This window comes from Conger conger, chromosome 2, assembly GCF_963514075.1.
Source record: "Conger conger chromosome 2, fConCon1.1, whole genome shotgun sequence".
Taxonomy (NCBI): domain Eukaryota; kingdom Metazoa; phylum Chordata; class Actinopteri; order Anguilliformes; family Congridae; genus Conger; species Conger conger.
In genome coordinates, this window is record NC_083761.1 from 65,517,225 (window position 1) to 65,534,655 (window position 17,431).

Genomic DNA, 17,431 nt, shown 5'->3' on the forward strand with positions numbered 1-17,431 from the left:
AAATAAATGTGTCAGTAAAAAAAAAAGTTTACCAGATTTTTTTTATTATTTTTTTTAGAATGAGAGCTGCATTTGGATATTTATGTATGTAAATGAATTTAATGGAAAAACGGCTGTACCCCAAAGTACATTTTACAGTTGTATGAAGAGTATTAGTATTATTATCATTATTATTTTTATTATTACTATTATTATTAAATATTATATTATTAAAACGTGAGCAAAAAAGAGATTAAGCACAAATAATTACACAAGAGGGCGACAAAGGATTTCCACAGTTAAACACATTAACCCTTTCGTCATGTGCAGAAAACTAAACCCAGATATATACCAGTACAGAACTGATATTAATATGCGTGTACTGGATTAAGATGGGTTTCTGTGTGTGCTAAAGAGGTCAAGTATTTTCAGAAGGAACAGTTCATGAGTTTGGTACATTATGTTAGCTACTCCAAGCTGTGTAATGGTTTTAATATTGTAGGGCTATGCTATTACCTTGAAATGTCTGTAGATTTGAAATGCACCTGTATAGAATCCGTGTTCAGTGACTGGAACTGGAGGATGTGTATATATATAAACTCAGTTAGTTTTATATTACTGTCACCTTCCTGTTAGCTTCAACCAGTCTGGCCCTTCTCCTCTGATATCTCTCATTAACAATGCGTTTCTGCCTGCAGAAACACTGATCACTGGATGTTTTTTGTTTTTCGCACCATTCTCTGCCAACTCGCGTTGTGCCTAAAAATCCCAGGAGATCAGTATTTTCTGAGATACTCAAACCACCTTGTCTGGCACCAACAATCATTCTACGGTCTAAGTCACTTAGATCACATTTCTTCCCCATTTGGTCTGAAAAACAGCTGAACCTCTTGACCACGTCAGCATCCTTTTATGCATTTAGTTGCTGCCACGTGATTGGCTGATTAAATATTTGCATAAACAAGCCGGTGTACAGGCCTACCTAATAAAGTGATCCCAGAGTGAATCAGTGAGTTAAGCAATGTAATGACAATCACATAACAAGCGCAGTGAGGCACCAGTTGAGTGGTGTTTTAGAGGTTATGTAATGGTAAGTTTACTGCCAACAGAGAATGCCATAGAACAGTCTGTGACTGCTCATTCTCTGTTAAAAGAATCATAAAAAAATCCTTGCTTTTGTCTTATTGCTGTTTTTCTCTGTAAACACATCTCAAGCCATATGTTGGCAGTTACACTACCAAGTAATCTTGAATCCACAAATGGTAAATGACTTGTTAAATCTTTTAGAAAAAAATTACGGTTTTCAGTGTAATGTATCTCACCGTTGATGCAGTTCTGCTCCAGCCGCGCCAACCGCAAGCTTATATGCACAGCCTTCCCATCTACTTTCCATTAGGGAAAGCTGGCTTTGTTTCTTGGACGTTGTGTTAATGTGGAAAGGCACAATATTTTCTGTCTCCTGGGCCGCAGGGCTGGGAAGATCCCTCCAGTCCAGTACATTCCTCTGTGTTGCGTGCGTTTGGCAGGTACACAGACGCAGTGCGCCAGGAGAAACAGAGACACGCCCCACAAACCATCACAATTCAGCCATTTATTACTGTTCATTAACACACTCATTCATTAAGGTCTGTACCAAGTTCCAAGTCATTTAAAAAAACCCTCCCTATTTGACTGACCAGCAGAAAAGAATGATGTCAGATATTTTATAAGAATATGTATTTATTAAAAACAAAAACATTTACAGCTGTTGACAATAAAAGCACTTCCTGACGTCCTGACTTTGGGCTTCTGCTGAGGCAGATCCCTGGCCTATTAGACCAGCAGTTAGCTTTGGAAAAGATTCATCTGATTCAATGAACCCATCTGAACATATCCATCAAGAAATAATAACCCAGGGTTTACTTCTTAAATGCCACACGCTAAAACGGAAAGGAAAGTTTGTCTTGGACTGATTAAGACTAGGCTGTCCAGCTGAGTCTTTTGTTTTTGTTTGTTTAAATATGTTGACTCCAGATAATTAATTCCCATTAGTTGTCTGCAATGTATTATCATGTATATTTTGAGTTCTAATTTGTTTACATGATTTCTGCTGTGAACACATCATTCACATCATGTAAGAAGTATCCCTGTGGGTGCATTGATACTTTGTAAAAAAATTTAAAGTACATACAAATATGCATGTATGAATTTATAACTACAAAACTAGGTCCTATTATTTATTAGCACCATTATATCAAATAACAAAGTTTCTTTTTCTATTAAAAGCACCATCTTTTTATAAAACATCTAAAGAAAAATATTTGGATTCAAATAACATTTACACAAAATCGTACCAGAATTGTAACGTGGTCCAGCTAACACCATGTCATGAAAACCATTCCAGTCATAATGTACCAGGAGATACGACATTATGTACCATAATGTCACAGCAGATAGAGATCCATGCCATTGTTCCTTTAAAGTCTAAAACAGAGATCTCAAACTCAACTCAAATCTCAAGCAGTCTTGGTGGGCCACCGGTTTCTTTTGAATAAGCAGCCAATTTTGGCCTTCAGTATCAGGTGTGTGGACTGGAGCCAATCAATGATTTGTGGCTGCAACACCATGAAGCAGAAACTGCAGTTGTTCTGGTTTTCAGTTTGATATCCCTTTAATAAATACATTTTGCACTGGCAAAGTGAAGCCTTTTTTAGTGAAAATGAAGCTCAATCCGTTTACTGAACATCACAAAGCACAAGACTATGCTCTGAGTGGTGAGAGTTTTGTATGCTCCTTCTCTCCTTCTCGTCTGAACATCAGGAATATACATTGTGTGTGTTTGTGTGTGTGTGTGTGTGTGTGTGTGTGTGTGTGTGAGAGAGAGAGAGAGAGAGAGAGAGAGAGAGAGAGAGAGAGAGAGAGAGAGAGAGAGAGAGAGAGAGAGAGAGATGCAGAGAGAGTGAGAGAGAGAGAGAGAGAGAGAGAGATAAACTGTTGAGTGCAAACATTGCCAGTTTCATGTGTATGAATGTTTTGGGTTTTTTTGTATTCTGCAAAAAGAAAAATTGATCTTTAGACTTTTAATCTAAAGTATGTTTGAGTAAGCAGATTAGTTCTGAAAGTAGAACATATAGGCTATTCTTAAACATAAATAATTTTTAATTTAACAAGCATTTTTCTGGAGTAACAAAAAATAACATTTTTCTTATTTGACTTCTTTTAATTATTAAAGTCAAGTTTATTTAGTTATTCCATAAATAAAAACATTTAAATTAGAATTTATTAAGAAAATCTAAAAAGAGAGAGCTCTGGGTGTATAATGGATGTTTGGATTGGAATATTGTCATGTCTTGCCAGAAGCACGTTCCTGTGTTATTTCAGAATGTGCAGCTGGCAGGAGTCTGTTGCAGTCATATTTTTAAGAAAAGCCCCTTAGGCCTTTCCAGTATTTCAAGGCAGATTTTATAAAGCCTTTGTTTGGCACACAAGGTGTGTGTTGTCTTCAGAGGTCTGGTATTTACTGGCCTTAGTTTACTCTTCGGTTTTTTAAACTACCAGTATCAATCTTTATTAATCCATTTATTAAAAAAAGAAATTTGCACTGGCTCAAAATGCTATTTATCCCTTGGGGAAATTGATACAGAATTAATGCAAGCAGTGCAGTGGTAAATTGCATATGGCTTTTCCAGCAACATTTTTTTGGTCTGTTTTTTCTTTTCTGAAAAATATGAAAACCTCTCTCAGCAATATACTTGGCAGTGATTACGCAACATACAATCGATCGTAAATAAACAGTTATAAGGACTCATAAACAGGAAAGGAAAGTACAAAATACTAAAGTGAAAACATAAAGCAATAACTGAAAAGAGGAGTGAGCTCACAGGAAGTGATGGAGACTAGCCCTCGCTGGTGGCTTTCACCAGGTACCCGCTGAAGGTGATGTAAGTGTCATAGTCGTCGCTGAAGACGGCGTTCTCCCTCTCGCCCTTGAACAGGCGCACCCACACCTCGTCGTTCTGCTGCAGGTCCAGCATGAAGCTCTGGCTCTGCATGACGCTGCGGTCGCTGGGCTGGGCGTACAGGATCACCATCTCCTCCTCGTTCTTCATCACGTGCATGTACGTCTCCTTCTGGTTCCAGGTGTGCACGTTGAGGCTGAAGAAGTAGATGCCGGGCACGTAGCAGAAGAACTTTCCGGTGAACATGTTGAAGTGGTTGTACAGGTTGACGAACTCTGTGTCGAAGACCAGTGTCTGGTAGTACTCGTTGCTGTGCAGGGCCTTCTTGCGGCCCACGGAGAAGGCGGCGTAGTAGGACTTGCAGGGGTCCCCCGTGGGCCCCATGGTGCCCTTGCTGCCCTTCATTCCATGCACACCCCGCGGCCCCGCCTTTCCCGCTTTTCCTGCTTTCCCATACGGCCCCCTCAGGCCGCTGTCCCCCTTCTCACCTGCAGGAGAAGCAGCAGACTGATATCAGGGCATCAGGGCACTGACAGAGAGGCAGCTGTTACCAGAACCTTCTAACTGCTTAGGACATGCTAATAATGTTAGACAATGGTGGACTTCTGTGTCAGACCTGAAATTAAAACCTACAATATAGCAGCCCATCTATATTCTTGATTAGTGCTACAAATTCTCTTTACTCTGTTCTCTCCCAAAATGTGCTGTATCTGTATCTATGGTTAATTTTCCAGTTCATTTTCATAATCTATAACATCCACATATATAGAGCATATACTTATACTTCTATACTTATATACTTATACTTATATATATATATATCAATCTGTTTGTGTCAATCAAAAATTTGATGTCACAGATAAAATGTTACTTCCAGCAGAATTCAGACAGATTTATAGTCTGGTTATAATAGCATTAGTTAAAAGTGTCCTATTACAAGAAAGTGGTTTCGTGCAAGGTTCGGAATCATATCGTGACCGTACCCAATCTGCTGACTGTGGTGGGCGGTCCTGTCACGTAATTGGCTGTGGCAAGCTGAGAGTAGGAATTGAGGAGAGACTCCTCGCCTCCTGACTGGTCGATTAGGCAGCTGCACACTGCGCCGCCCTCCAGCGTAATGGCTGCACGGCTCAGTGGGGAAAAAGTGGGAGCTGCCTGCACGTGCTTCAGAAGACACGTGTATTTGTCTGCACTTTCCCAAATTGCCCGAGGATATAAATTATGCATTCCAAAACGGGAGAAAGCATAAAAAAAAGTTGTTTAATAAAATGTTCTCTTACAAAAAACAGATTAGACCAGGCAGAAGATGTGAGCCTTGCACGATTGTGAGAAGCATTCTCTGAGTTTTGTTAATGGCAGGGTGTGGTCTTCAGCCACTGGCCACACTGTTGCCCCCTGTCCTTTGAGAGTCTTCAGCTAACCTCGGAAGCCGCTAGTGACCAACCCGATTTTTGGCAAGCCAATTTCCGCTGCTTTCACATCGGGTGCTATATTTAATACTGGGACAGCTAAAGTGATGGCTTTCTAAGCCTTTCTCAAGCATTCATCCTATTAGGTGTGTCACTACCCTTCAAAAATCTTCCCATTCCATGCTAAAACTGTCACTCTGCTTTCTAGTAGTGTTATTTATTTCATGGGCAAATGCTTTTATTCAGGATGACCTATATATCTTACATTCTCTAGAGTTGCCATTTATGCAGTTGCCTCTTTTCTGAGGCAGATCAGGGGAAGCTCTGTTGAGGTACCCTGCTGAAAAAAACAGCTCAAGCTAGGTTTTGAAACTGGTAGCTCATGTTGACCAGTTCAGACCAGCTCCCAGCTTGACATCGTTTGACCAGTTCAACTTATGTTTTAAAAGAGCTGGTAGCTGGTTGACCAGCTAATACCCAGCTCAGATGAGCAGCTTCGCCATGCTGGTTGACCCAGCTAGACCAGCTTGATTTTACAGCCTTCAGGTTGCATGGTCAAATTTACAGGCTTTGAGTCCCATGCCAAACCACTTTTCGCTAGTCCTTGTAACAGTATTATAGTCTGTTTCATTAGCATGTGCATTTTAAAATATTTCAGTGCTACCCGTTTAGACGCGTGGAGCTCCCTACCTTTCAATATAGTGATGTTAATGTGCGGTACGACCTGGTACTGTGGGGCGGGGTGCGGATACGTGGGCCCTTCCTCCTCTGGGTCACAGCAACGTCGGCACTCCACTCTCTTCACCTCGCTGTACGTGAGAGACGCAGAGGCACACCGGCCACACATTCATTCACAGTCCTGCCAAAGTGAAGGTCTTCACCTGTGCCCGCTCTCTCAAACGGACAATATCTGCAGCTTCAGGTTACGCACTCAGGAAACGCTTATGCCTTTTGAATTCAATTCATACCTTTTTCTCATTAAAGAGAGAGGGACCTCTCGGGTTTCGGTAGAAAAGAGGAGCCGTATTCCTGTGAACATTTTAGCAGCCTAGAAGACGTGGCGTGTTACCTGGCGTCTCTGTGGTAGTCCCTGGGGTGGTGGCTCGCCCTGTGGTCGTATCTCTCCGGGTCACTGTCGGAGTAGGGGGGTGTGTAGGGCTCAGACGCTGTGCCCATGCAGAGCAGCACCAGCGTACACAGGCAGACCACAGGACCAGGGAGCTTGTGGGTCTGCATCATCTGATAGGAGGGAACAAGGGTTTGAACAAGCTGCATTTTACACATACAGGAAACAGGAAACATTTACTAGTCTGGATTAGAATATGCAGTAGAACCTCAGAGATAAGAACTCTTTGGGAATAGGGGTTGTTCAGAACTCTGAAATGTTTGTAACTTTAAACGTGATGACAAAATTCTACCATTTATATGATATTTATTGAAATATTTTTGTTTGGTTTTTTGTCTTTATATTTTGAAGAAGTCTCTCATTTTTTAGCTGTAAATCCTTTCATACTGTAGGTTGGCCTAATAACCTGTAATCAAAGCTGAGAGGAATCTCATTAGAATGTTTTTTTTTTTACACAATAATAACCTGCCTGTAGAAGACAAACAGGGAAATAAGGAAATAAGGGGAAATAAGCAATCAAAGATAAAAAGAAATAATAATTACATCCTCTTTCATGTCATACAGAAATATGTTTCTGATTACAGAGAAACTGAAAACTGCCTGCCAATAAAATTAGGTAGAAAGTGTGACTCCATTTAATAAAAGGTCTTTGCATTTTAAGCTTGAAAAGGTATAATCACATGGAGGATCATATCTCTCTTTCATACCATCATATGATCATATCTCACTACTGCATGAAACTCACATTTAAAACCCATTTTAGTTAGTCAGTGTAAATAAAGAACAAAGGCAATAAATACAGTGATATTAAGTGCTTGTTATTCTGTTGAGTTTTTGTTATCCTGAAAGCAAATAATTTGTTTGTCTCTCTAGGACCAAAGAAAATTTAAGTAAAGCATGCCGTCATTAGGCTGAAAAATCTGAATAAATCAATTAGAGACATAGCCAGAAAATGAGCTGTGTCAAAATCAACTGTTTGGTATATTGTTAAGCAAGACTGCACTGGTGAGCTCAGCAATGTCAAATGACCTGGTAGATAACGGAAGACCAGAGTAGTGGATGACAGAAGAATCATTTGAATGGTCAAGAAAAATCCCTTTGTAACTGTTCAACAGATCATGAACACTCTCTAGGCGTTGAATATTGGATATGATTACGTATCAGGCTGTGTTCATTTGCCCAATTACTTTTGGTCCCCAAAAGACTGGGGGACTGATTGGATGTAAAAATTCTTCAAATTAAGTCTGCACTTTAACCATGTTGTGATTGTTTTGCTGGAGTACAAAAAATGTGTCACTGTCAAAATACAGACTGACTGTAGATGCTCATGTGAATGTTAGTTGGCTAATACTTTGCTCTGACATTGCTGGGTAAACATTAAAATGCCAAGAAATGTTATTACAAGAATTAAATTAGTTAGCAAGCTTCATGACTCACTTTCTGACATTGGAAATTTGGTAGAAAGCATGAAACTAAAGTTGGGTTGCCATATAACAATAGTTTACTAATGTATTCAGCTTCATACACTGTATCTATTTCCATGTTCCACTAGCTACCTAGCTAAATGCTAGTGTGAGTCTATCGATGAAAAGTGAACTTTCATTTCTATTAATTCCAAAAGGAGCCCCCTCAGTCCTCCAGCTCTCCTGTTCAAGCATATTCTGCTTCACTTCAAAAGGAAAATTTGCTTATGTGCTGGTAAACACTGTAAAAGGGTTAAAAAAAAATCTTTTTTAAAAAGGATTGCCCGGGGTTCTAGGTTTAATAAATAAACATAGTTAAATATTGGATTTGTGCTATCATGAAAACTGAACATAAAGAAAAATAAGATCCTCTGAATCACTCTATTTTGATGTTGCCACATTTAGTGTTTAGTGTAAGTGCAAGTAGTAATTTTGTTCCATTATGTCTAATCTCTCGATGACAATGAGTGTTTTGTTGTCTAAAAGCATCACGATATGGGGAAAACATACTTCTACCAGGGTTCCACTAGTGTGCAGCAAATGCATGTGTGGGTTGGAGTTTTAAACGCTCGACTGCTTTATGCTCCGTTCTGTTCTTTTTCAGTCTGTTTACAGCTCCCTATTTGAACTGCAGCATACTCCAGCCCCAGCACCGACTGCCAGACCCCGGTGGGCACGGTCACTCAGCCCTGCAAACACACAGCCCTCTTTAGAGCTTATGCTTCAGGACAGGGGCGGGGTTTGGCAACCTAAGGCTGCCATCAATCTATTCTCCTTAAAAAGCATGCAAAGAATTTCACTGCAGCTCCAGCTTGTGTCGATTACACAGAGCGCTGACCTGGGATCAGCTGTGAGAAGATTCAGTTGTTAAGGTCAGGTGAGCTTCGTCGGATCCGTAAGCACACGCTTGTAGTTGCCGCTTGCCGTCGGAAAGATGAGGTCAGTGTTTTGTCTGAGACATCATGGTGCCTGAGCAAGTATAATACCCCTCAGTGTGCCTCTATAATAATAGACTGGCACTAGGCTGCCCCCGTCTGCCTGCCCACACACCTGCAAGCAAATGTAGAGTAAAAAGACGTGTGCAGGTGAATGTTTCTCCTCAACCTCGGATTGTTACTAATTTTAATTGAGGTCGCTGAATCCTGGCCATAAAAAGCAGAGGCACGAAAAGTAATGATTAACCCCAGGTGACTTCTCCCATTCTGATTTTGATGTGGCTGAAACCACTTGAAAGAGACGCTAAGCAGTCGTAGAACTGCTTTTGGAAAGCCATTACATCTCTACATCATTCTTTTGAAGTTAATTGCAATAACAATAAACCCTCAGAATAAACCATTCTGAAGACCGGAGAGCTCATTGACCAAACAAAGGCATAGAGTGCAGCAGTTTTCTTTTCTTTTTTGTGCAAAGCCATGGCTGTAATTTATTGTGAATGGCCCAGGCCATGAAGAGAAACTGTTTTTGCTGGCTGAAGTGGTTGATGGATTGGCTGTCAAATATGGTGAAAAACAGGAAAGGAAATCATGGACAAACATCTTCGCTGTATATGCAAAAATACAGGGCCTTTTGTGCACCAGGGGGAAAAAAAGTTATTTATGTATGTATCTTTTATATAAGCATCTGGATTGAAATTATTTATGAACGTATTGATTTTGCTAGGAGATACTGTATGCACATGTTCTAGGACATAACTTGCAAGTTACCCTTCTATCTTACTGGATACCTTCTGAAGCATTTCACTTCAGCTGCTTCGCTGAGTAACACATATACCATGCACCACCTACAATAGTGCATTTTGTTGAAGTAGATTACATTACATTTATGTAGCATTTATTTAGCTTTTATCCGAAGTGACATGCAATAAGTGCATACAGAAGGTCATTGGAACAACTACAGAACATACCGGGTGGTCGATCACACATGGTATCAGTTATCAGTTATCCAGAGCCATGAACATCATCTAGTACTAGAACATCATCTAGTTCACACGGCAAGCATAAGCTAAGCCAGAAAAGTTATGGCATGACATAACTCAACGTGAGGCATGGTTACATGGGATATTTTAGAGAGCTACAACATCAGGTTGAAGATACAAGCGCAACAGGAAAGTGCGAGAAGATGATACATGATATAAATGAGAGTGATTCTAGATAGTGGGTAACCCTTTAAAGTTAGTCAATGTACAGTTTGCAGATATGTGTCTTCAGATCACAGCAAAAAAATGGGCAGTGTACCACTGGGAAGCTAGGGTGGAGAAGCTCCATGGTCGGAACGAGTGAGAACCATTCACACGGAGTCGCCCTGCTGCAGCAGAGTGGAGTGGTCAAGCTGGCATTTAGGGCTGAATTATGTCCTGTAGGTAGGAATGATATAACTGATTGATGTGCTACCAGGAAATTATATTTTCAATGGAGAAATTATGAAATGACCAAAGCTCAATTTCTCACTTCACAAGAATTAATGGGGACATTCCTGTTTTATAATCACAGTGATCTCAGCTCCTGACTTTACTGAAGAGTCAGCAAATTGCAACAACTAAAAAAGAGGACATAGCATGGAGGTTTCACACATCCGCTAGAGATAAGGAAGCAATTAGAAGGGAGTTTCTTAGTGCATAAAAACTCACTCACATATAGTATTTCTGTGCTCTCTGCTGAAGGCACCTTCATCTACATAACTTAGCTGCTGCTCTCCTCCTCAGATTGTCCTCTGTGTTCTTCATCCATTGCTCCTTTGTTCTATTCCATTGTTCTGGAAAAGTCTCTGTTACTGCTCCGAACAGACTAGTATGATCCCAAGCCTTTTCCTATAGTGCCATTAACATGACAACATGAACAGAATGACAACAAATTTATCTACAAAAAAGTAAGTGATGTTCGCCACAACTATATTACCAAGAGGACTTCAATACAAAGGATCTATAGTGTGACTTTATATGGCTGTTAATTTCAAATTTTGGAAAGTACATAAAAACAAAGTCAACATTGTAAAAGAAAAAAGAAAATCAATCTCGACAAGTATTTTTGTCTTATATTTATACTTCAAGTTTTATTTCTATTTCTTTTTTGCTAAACAGGCAAAAATATTGCCAATGAGGTGAGACAGTTTGGCTCATTTCAAAATTTGCCAATGGGGTGAGATAATTTCACTTGACACACAAAACTTAAAACAAGCTCCTATCCCTGAATGACCCTCGAGCCAGTTGCATTACTGTTTTGCAGGGATACCAGCCACAGTTGGTATTGGCACAGTCTGGGGTCAATATCAGACAGTGTGGAGCCATCTACGCACATGAGCATTTGTGTTTTCAATAGCATTTCAACTATGTGTGAGGAAGAATTAGTTAACTGTTTGTGAGCTGTGATTAGGAAAACAATCTGATATCCATGACAGATGATATAATTTGACACACTAATGCCCATGAGATGCAAACCCCAAGAACTCATCAGCTTGAGGCAGCAATAGACCGTCTATTGCCATGAAAAATGGCCTGGTGTAAGCTAGGTTGCATGTAGACAGACCGCCTTCACATTGAAATGAAGCTGGATCCAGCTGTGCAATGGGCCACCATAAGGGCTGTATTTCTTTCAGTGTGAAAAGGCTTTAATAACTCACTGACTGAACGAGGGTGAGGAGTGCAAGAAATTCAGTTACAGCATGTGAACTGTTCCCTGGTCCCTGGTTTTCTTCATTATGTAATGCAACATACTTTCTAAGCCCAAGAAAGTGTGTTGGTTATCACACTGCACAAAATAATGCGTTTGTAACTCTTATGTTCCCCATTTTGTAACTCTGCTGTTGCTATTACATAGCCAAGGCTACTAATATACTGTGAAACTCAACAATTATTTAAACAATGTGCTGTCTTTATTAAGCAGGTGCACAGGGGAATGGACATAATTAGTTGCATTGTTCCTTCTTTCATATTTGCAAGAATTCCTCATCAGAAATACAAAACCACTGGCTGTGCTCTTGAGATGATCTAATGCCAGTAGGCTACCATTTACAACAAACAATATGACCCTGGGTAGTGCATTGCAGTGTAACTTCACACATATGTATTAGCTGTTATGAATTTGTAAACATTCCTCATTATTTATTTTCTCCCAAATTTGAGCACCCCTCATCATTGAAACCTGTGTGAATAAGGAAGAGCACAAATAATCACACACTCTTCTGAGAAGTGTATTCTGTCAGGCACCTCTTCTTCTGACTCCCAGCTGGTCTGCACATGTCTACAGAGAGCCCACCGGGCTGAGCCTTGCCCAGAAAACGCAGACACGCAACCCTGAAAACGGTTGCAATGCGACTCATCCAGCTAATTAATACACTGACATCATTATTCAATACAAATGGAGACAAATAGCTGGGTGAATAGTGCATTTTTGTATTGTTTCTTATTTTACAATATTGTATTGTTTTTTTATTTTGTCTAAATTGCACTTGGGATCTACCTTAAATTAATTCTGATAAATTAAATTGATTAATAAATTAAAATATGGCTGGGTCCTTGTGTCATCACGCAAGAGGGACTCCTCTGACTGATGGAGAGTCTGAAACCTGCCTCTATCAGCTGCACGTGAAGTTTACCACTGCTATACAATAACCATGCAGCTGAGCCAGTGGTCTGCAGGTAAAACTCTATCCACTGTGCTCTCTCAGTGTGTTTGTAACAGAAGTCCAAACTGCCACAGGCTGGGATTCCTTTACGCATTATTGATTGCAGCGCTGGACAGTGTGAGTTTACCTATCCAGCATCAGCAGGTAAACACCAGTCAAGTGAGCCTGGATAACTTAGCAAGAGCCCCAGAGCTTGAACATGTACCATGTAAAACAAAGTTGGAACCAAGAGTATGATTTATGTTTACTGAATGGGCTTGAATTCCAGACACACATTGTCCTCCTTATATGGCATGCGTCATTCTTACTTAAGGGCAGGATTACACCAGCCTGCATCTTAGCCCGCATCTCACACTGCTTTCAGCTGATATGTCCTGGAAAGTTCAAAGCTTTTTGAGGGCAGCTTTGGGGATGACAATAATCCTTGACTAATCTTTTTGATGTGCTGTCTTATGTGGCATCTCACCTCCCCCCTACCACCACCACCACCACCTCCCCACCTCTATTTCACAAATGAACAGCCCAGTGCTACAGTCATAATCCTGTGTGTAAGGGCAGTGGAAGCAAGCAGTTCTTTTAAAAATGAAGAACCCAATGCTCTAATTTAGATGTGAAGTGGTCCACAAGGTTCAGCCATTAATGTGACTCCTTCAGGTCAAGTTCAGAAGCTACGCCTAAAACTGCACATTCTCCGGTCTATCTTCTCCCATTGTAGCCAGGTTCCTGAGGTTTTGATGTACCCTGCATATGGGCTATCAGAACTAACTATCTAGACCCGATTGGGGGGTGGAGTGAGGTTGTTATTTTCTTTTCCCATCTCGCACCTTTCTGTCTCTCCCTCCTGGTCCTTCTGAGCTCAGCCCCATAGGTCTGTTTACGGCACTTTGCTCAGGACAGTAGCAGCTGCTGTGCCTTTAAAGTCAGTGTGTTGCGCAACCTGAGCGTGTCATTACCCCTGTATTCTCCAGAGATTCCAGCACTGGGAATCTTAATCAAAACACATTTTGAGAACATCTGAAATCACCCCTGGTGTAAAATCCAGCTATGACCAGCTTGAAATACCAGCTACCAGCTGTTACAAAACATAGCTTGAGCTGGTCAAACCATGTTGATTATGGAGCTGGTCTAACTGGTCAACCAGCTACCAGCTGTTTCAAAACCTAGCTTGAGCTGTTTTTTCAGTAGGGTCCCATACCATACAGCACATCCCAGGACTGAACCCTGGGACAAAACCTCAGTTTTCACTATCTGTTCATTGCGAAGAGGTTGAGGAGCCAAACTGCCCTTGAGCAAGTTGTGCTCGTAGCCTAGTGTTTCCTCTTTTAGTGAAAGTGCTGTTTAAATACTTAGCTCCCCCAGGTTTCACTGCAGCCCAGCTGCATGGCACACATTGACAAAACCACTGAGTAGCGAATCGCTGCGGCCTTATCTTCAATCAAAGCTCCGTTTTCAATGCAGCGCTTCTTCGCCGAGCGCGTGTTTCGACTGGTCTCTGAGTACGTCCGACCGGAGACCGGAGGGCTCGAAATCCTCGGGCTGTCATTTGGAGGGCGATGTTTTTTTTAGGTCTAAATGAATTAGGCAATGAATCTTTCAGTAAGTTCCTGACTGAATTAAAGTCCACCGTCTTTGTGGATGCGGTTGGGGGTGGGGGTCCTGCGTTAAGCCTCACTCTAAAGCTCTGCCAGGTGCAGTTCAAGTGGACGGGTTATAAATCTCCCAGGGCACACTGCTGAGTTCAGAGCCACATCCTGCCTCTCAAGCTGCAGCCTTCGCTCCTTTGTTTTAGGCCAGTTTTGTCATACTGCATAAGAAATAATTAGGCGACATAGTATCATGTTGGGTTTGCCATGGTTTAATCGTTTTTCTTTCCTTTCTTTTCTTTTCCCCGAGTTCAAGTCTGTTTCAAACATACTTCAAACTGAAAACCGTGGTTTGGATTCAAATGAGGCGGGATATTTAGTCTTTATAGAGTCCATAAATTACACCCACTCTCCCCAAAAAGGCCAGAGAGCCCCGTCTCAACAGGATGTTGCGTGATATAATAGCTCAGAGCGGCGTGTGGGGTAGAGACCGTGAAACCCCAGTGGAGGCATGGAGAGGCCCTGGCAGCCTGTGCCCCACCCAGACACCGCATGCCCCAGGCTGGCCTGCCTCCCGAACCCAGAGCGGCCCGGGGAAGAAAGAGTACAGTGTACAGTCCAGAAGAAAAGGTCCAGTATACGGACCATGACTGGAACGAGTGGGAAAGTGTGGCTGCTATTGGGCAGGTGAGTGGGTAGGGAGGGGTTCTCATGCTACACTCTCTATAAGCAGAGACCACCTGTCTGAACATATGAGCAGTGATCCACAGAGACTGGGAGTCAGAGTCACTGTGAAACACAGGCAGAATGGCAAGAACTGCCCAGAGAAATCACGTTGAAATATGTTGTGCGTGCACAGCCATCCCGCGTGTTTACAGCTGTTAACAGGCTTAGAGTTTGACAGGCCATGCCTGTACCAGCCTGCTCGTCCTCTGCTCCAATAGTGCATTCTCTGGCACAGCTCTGAGACACTCTCCACTCTACCTTACTGAAGAACTTACTGTTCTTCCGATATTCAACTGTTTCCCCCCTTTTTAATTTAGTGTAAAACGCACCCACCCATTTAGCAGGATAAAATGTTAATATTCTACAGGGCACAACCCTCAGCGTGATTGTTTTTAAGAACTCCATCACACACATTGTTACTCAAAGCAGTCAATCATGAGACAGAGGCATGCGGTTGGGGGGTGCGGGTGGGGGGGGGGGGGGGGGGGGGTCATTGGAAATGTGATTTCCTCGGGGAACAGAAGCTGTTTTGAATGCGGTCTGAACCAATAGCGTGGCGGGAGGGCCACACCAGAGCCTGGAGAGATGAAGCGGAGCAGGCTGGAACAAAGCGTATGCTCGGGCACTATGTGAAAAATACACTGCACTGTGGAGGCACCGTCAAGCTGCAAGTGCACAGGGGCTAATGTGGTCATTTGCTTTCGCAAAGACAGGCATTTTATTCTCTCTCTCTCTTTACTGGCATATGGAGATTAATGGTGGAGATGAAGTCATTTTGTTTGGGCTCTGTGATGGCATGCCTAAAGAATTCTTGTCCTAGATTCTTCTACTCTTGTTTGTTGAGGATCGCTTTACTATTTGAAATGCGCCGTTATCAAAGCAGAATTTTTTTTCCCTATCATTTTTCCAATGCGTCTGGAATTTGAAAGCTGCCCCTTTGTAATTGTGAAAGCAGTCCCGCACTCAGATCCTGTGAGAAAAGCATTAGAAAGTGTAATGAGGTGAGTACACACAGCACTGTGCACCGCGAAGCACAATGCGGGACAGCAGGTGAGATGCTACACTGTGAGTGGTGTATAAATCTGTGGAACTGGATTCTGACCTTTCATTTGGAGTATTGAGATACCAGAACAGAATTGTCCATAGAGCATGATTTGGTTAGGTATGATGAGGAGATAAACTAATCAAGGCCAACAATGCAGATCATTTTTGTTGGTCTTGGCTTAATGAACTGAAATGCTTACGTAAGGTGTTATGTTATTACCTGATCTGTGTTGGCAAATGTGGCTCTACTAGCTGAGAATGAAAATGCTCCATAATTGTGCAGCAGAAAAGTTAGCGCAAGTTTACTAGCAAAAAGAATACAATAGACTGGTATACTTCTTAAGCTTCAACTACTTCAGAAAAGTGTATATCAAATTATATGTTGAATCCAGACCCCTATCATTAAAAGGTTCACAAAAGCAATAGGAACTACAAGTGCATTTAAATAACTGTTATGCAGTAATATAGCACACATTTTTCCACAAACAATAACCTTGAGTAAATATGACGCCCTACCTGTTTGTGTTATGAATGCTGCCACACAGGTTAGGAACAGTCTGCTGGTTAGTGCCGAGGATGCTGGAGTCAGTCAGCCCTGAGTGTTTGCCCTCTGTAGCGTGCCTCTGTCAGCCTCACTATAGCATCTCCCTCAGACTCTCCCAAACTCCACACACGGCCAGCCGACACAGTCCTCCGGACAAATGAAGAGGAGGGAGAGAGGGAGGGAAAGGGAGGAGCAACAGACAGCTAGAAAGGGAGGGATGAACAAAAATAAAAACAGGATGAGAGCAGAAGGACAGGCGGGGAGAGTGAGTGAGAGAGAGAGTGGGAGAGGGGGAGAGGGGGAGAGGGAGATTGTTGTTTCGCTCCCTGATTGTACAGCACACACCCAAGCCCAGGTGTCCATGAGGCAAGCAACAGGCTCGATCCATCAGGACCAAACAGCCACTCTTGATCAACACAGTGCATTTTCAAATCTGCTTCTGATTGAAAGCATTGTACTGTATGAAAGGCTCCCAAAAAAGGGGAATTAATCCCCAAAAGTATATCTCTGTTTTTGTGGTGCTGAAACAGTATTCAGTATTTATTTGTGTACTGAACAGATGTCATTTTGAGGGCCTTTTTATGTCCACAAATAAAGGTCTGTCATTTTGCTACCATGTGAATATCAAAAAGTGGGAATTATATTGTATACAGTAGTTCACAATAGTTTTTGAAGTTTATTATTTTGTGATAGCCATGTGTCATATTACAAATATTAGGCAAAGAAAACATATTGAAACATGTTGCCAAATACATTGCTAATCAAAACCAGCAAAACCTTTCAGAGGAAAACAGCAAAAATATAGACTCCATCTGGACACCAAAATGATTTAGTCCAGATTTTCTATTTGCGTAACTAATTTAGGATGTTATTTTGGTTAATGGACTCGTTGTGTAATTTAGGACTCCTCCACTAAAGGGATGTTAGGTACCATAGGGCAGGAAGAGGATAGTGGATGTTGTTGTTGTTGCTGTTTCTGTTGACATTGTTTTTCACTGT

The 17,431-nt window shown here is 41.6% G+C and overlaps 1 protein-coding gene across 1 annotated transcript; it reads right to left on the reverse strand.

Annotated features, from left to right (window-relative positions):
- Positions 1–1,555: 1,555 nt before the first annotated feature.
- On the reverse strand, positions 1,556–16,574 carry c1qtnf1 (C1q and TNF related 1). The gene is made up of 4 exons (XM_061231273.1): positions 16,405–16,574; positions 6,396–6,565; positions 6,017–6,135; positions 1,556–4,405 (listed from the first exon to the last, which is right to left on the reverse strand). Exons 2-4 carry the CDS (start codon positions 6,563–6,565, stop codon positions 3,855–3,857), a joined length of 840 nt encoding a protein of 279 aa, XP_061087257.1. The 5' UTR covers positions 16,405–16,574; the 3' UTR covers positions 1,556–3,854.
- Positions 16,575–17,431: the final 857 nt, after the last annotated feature.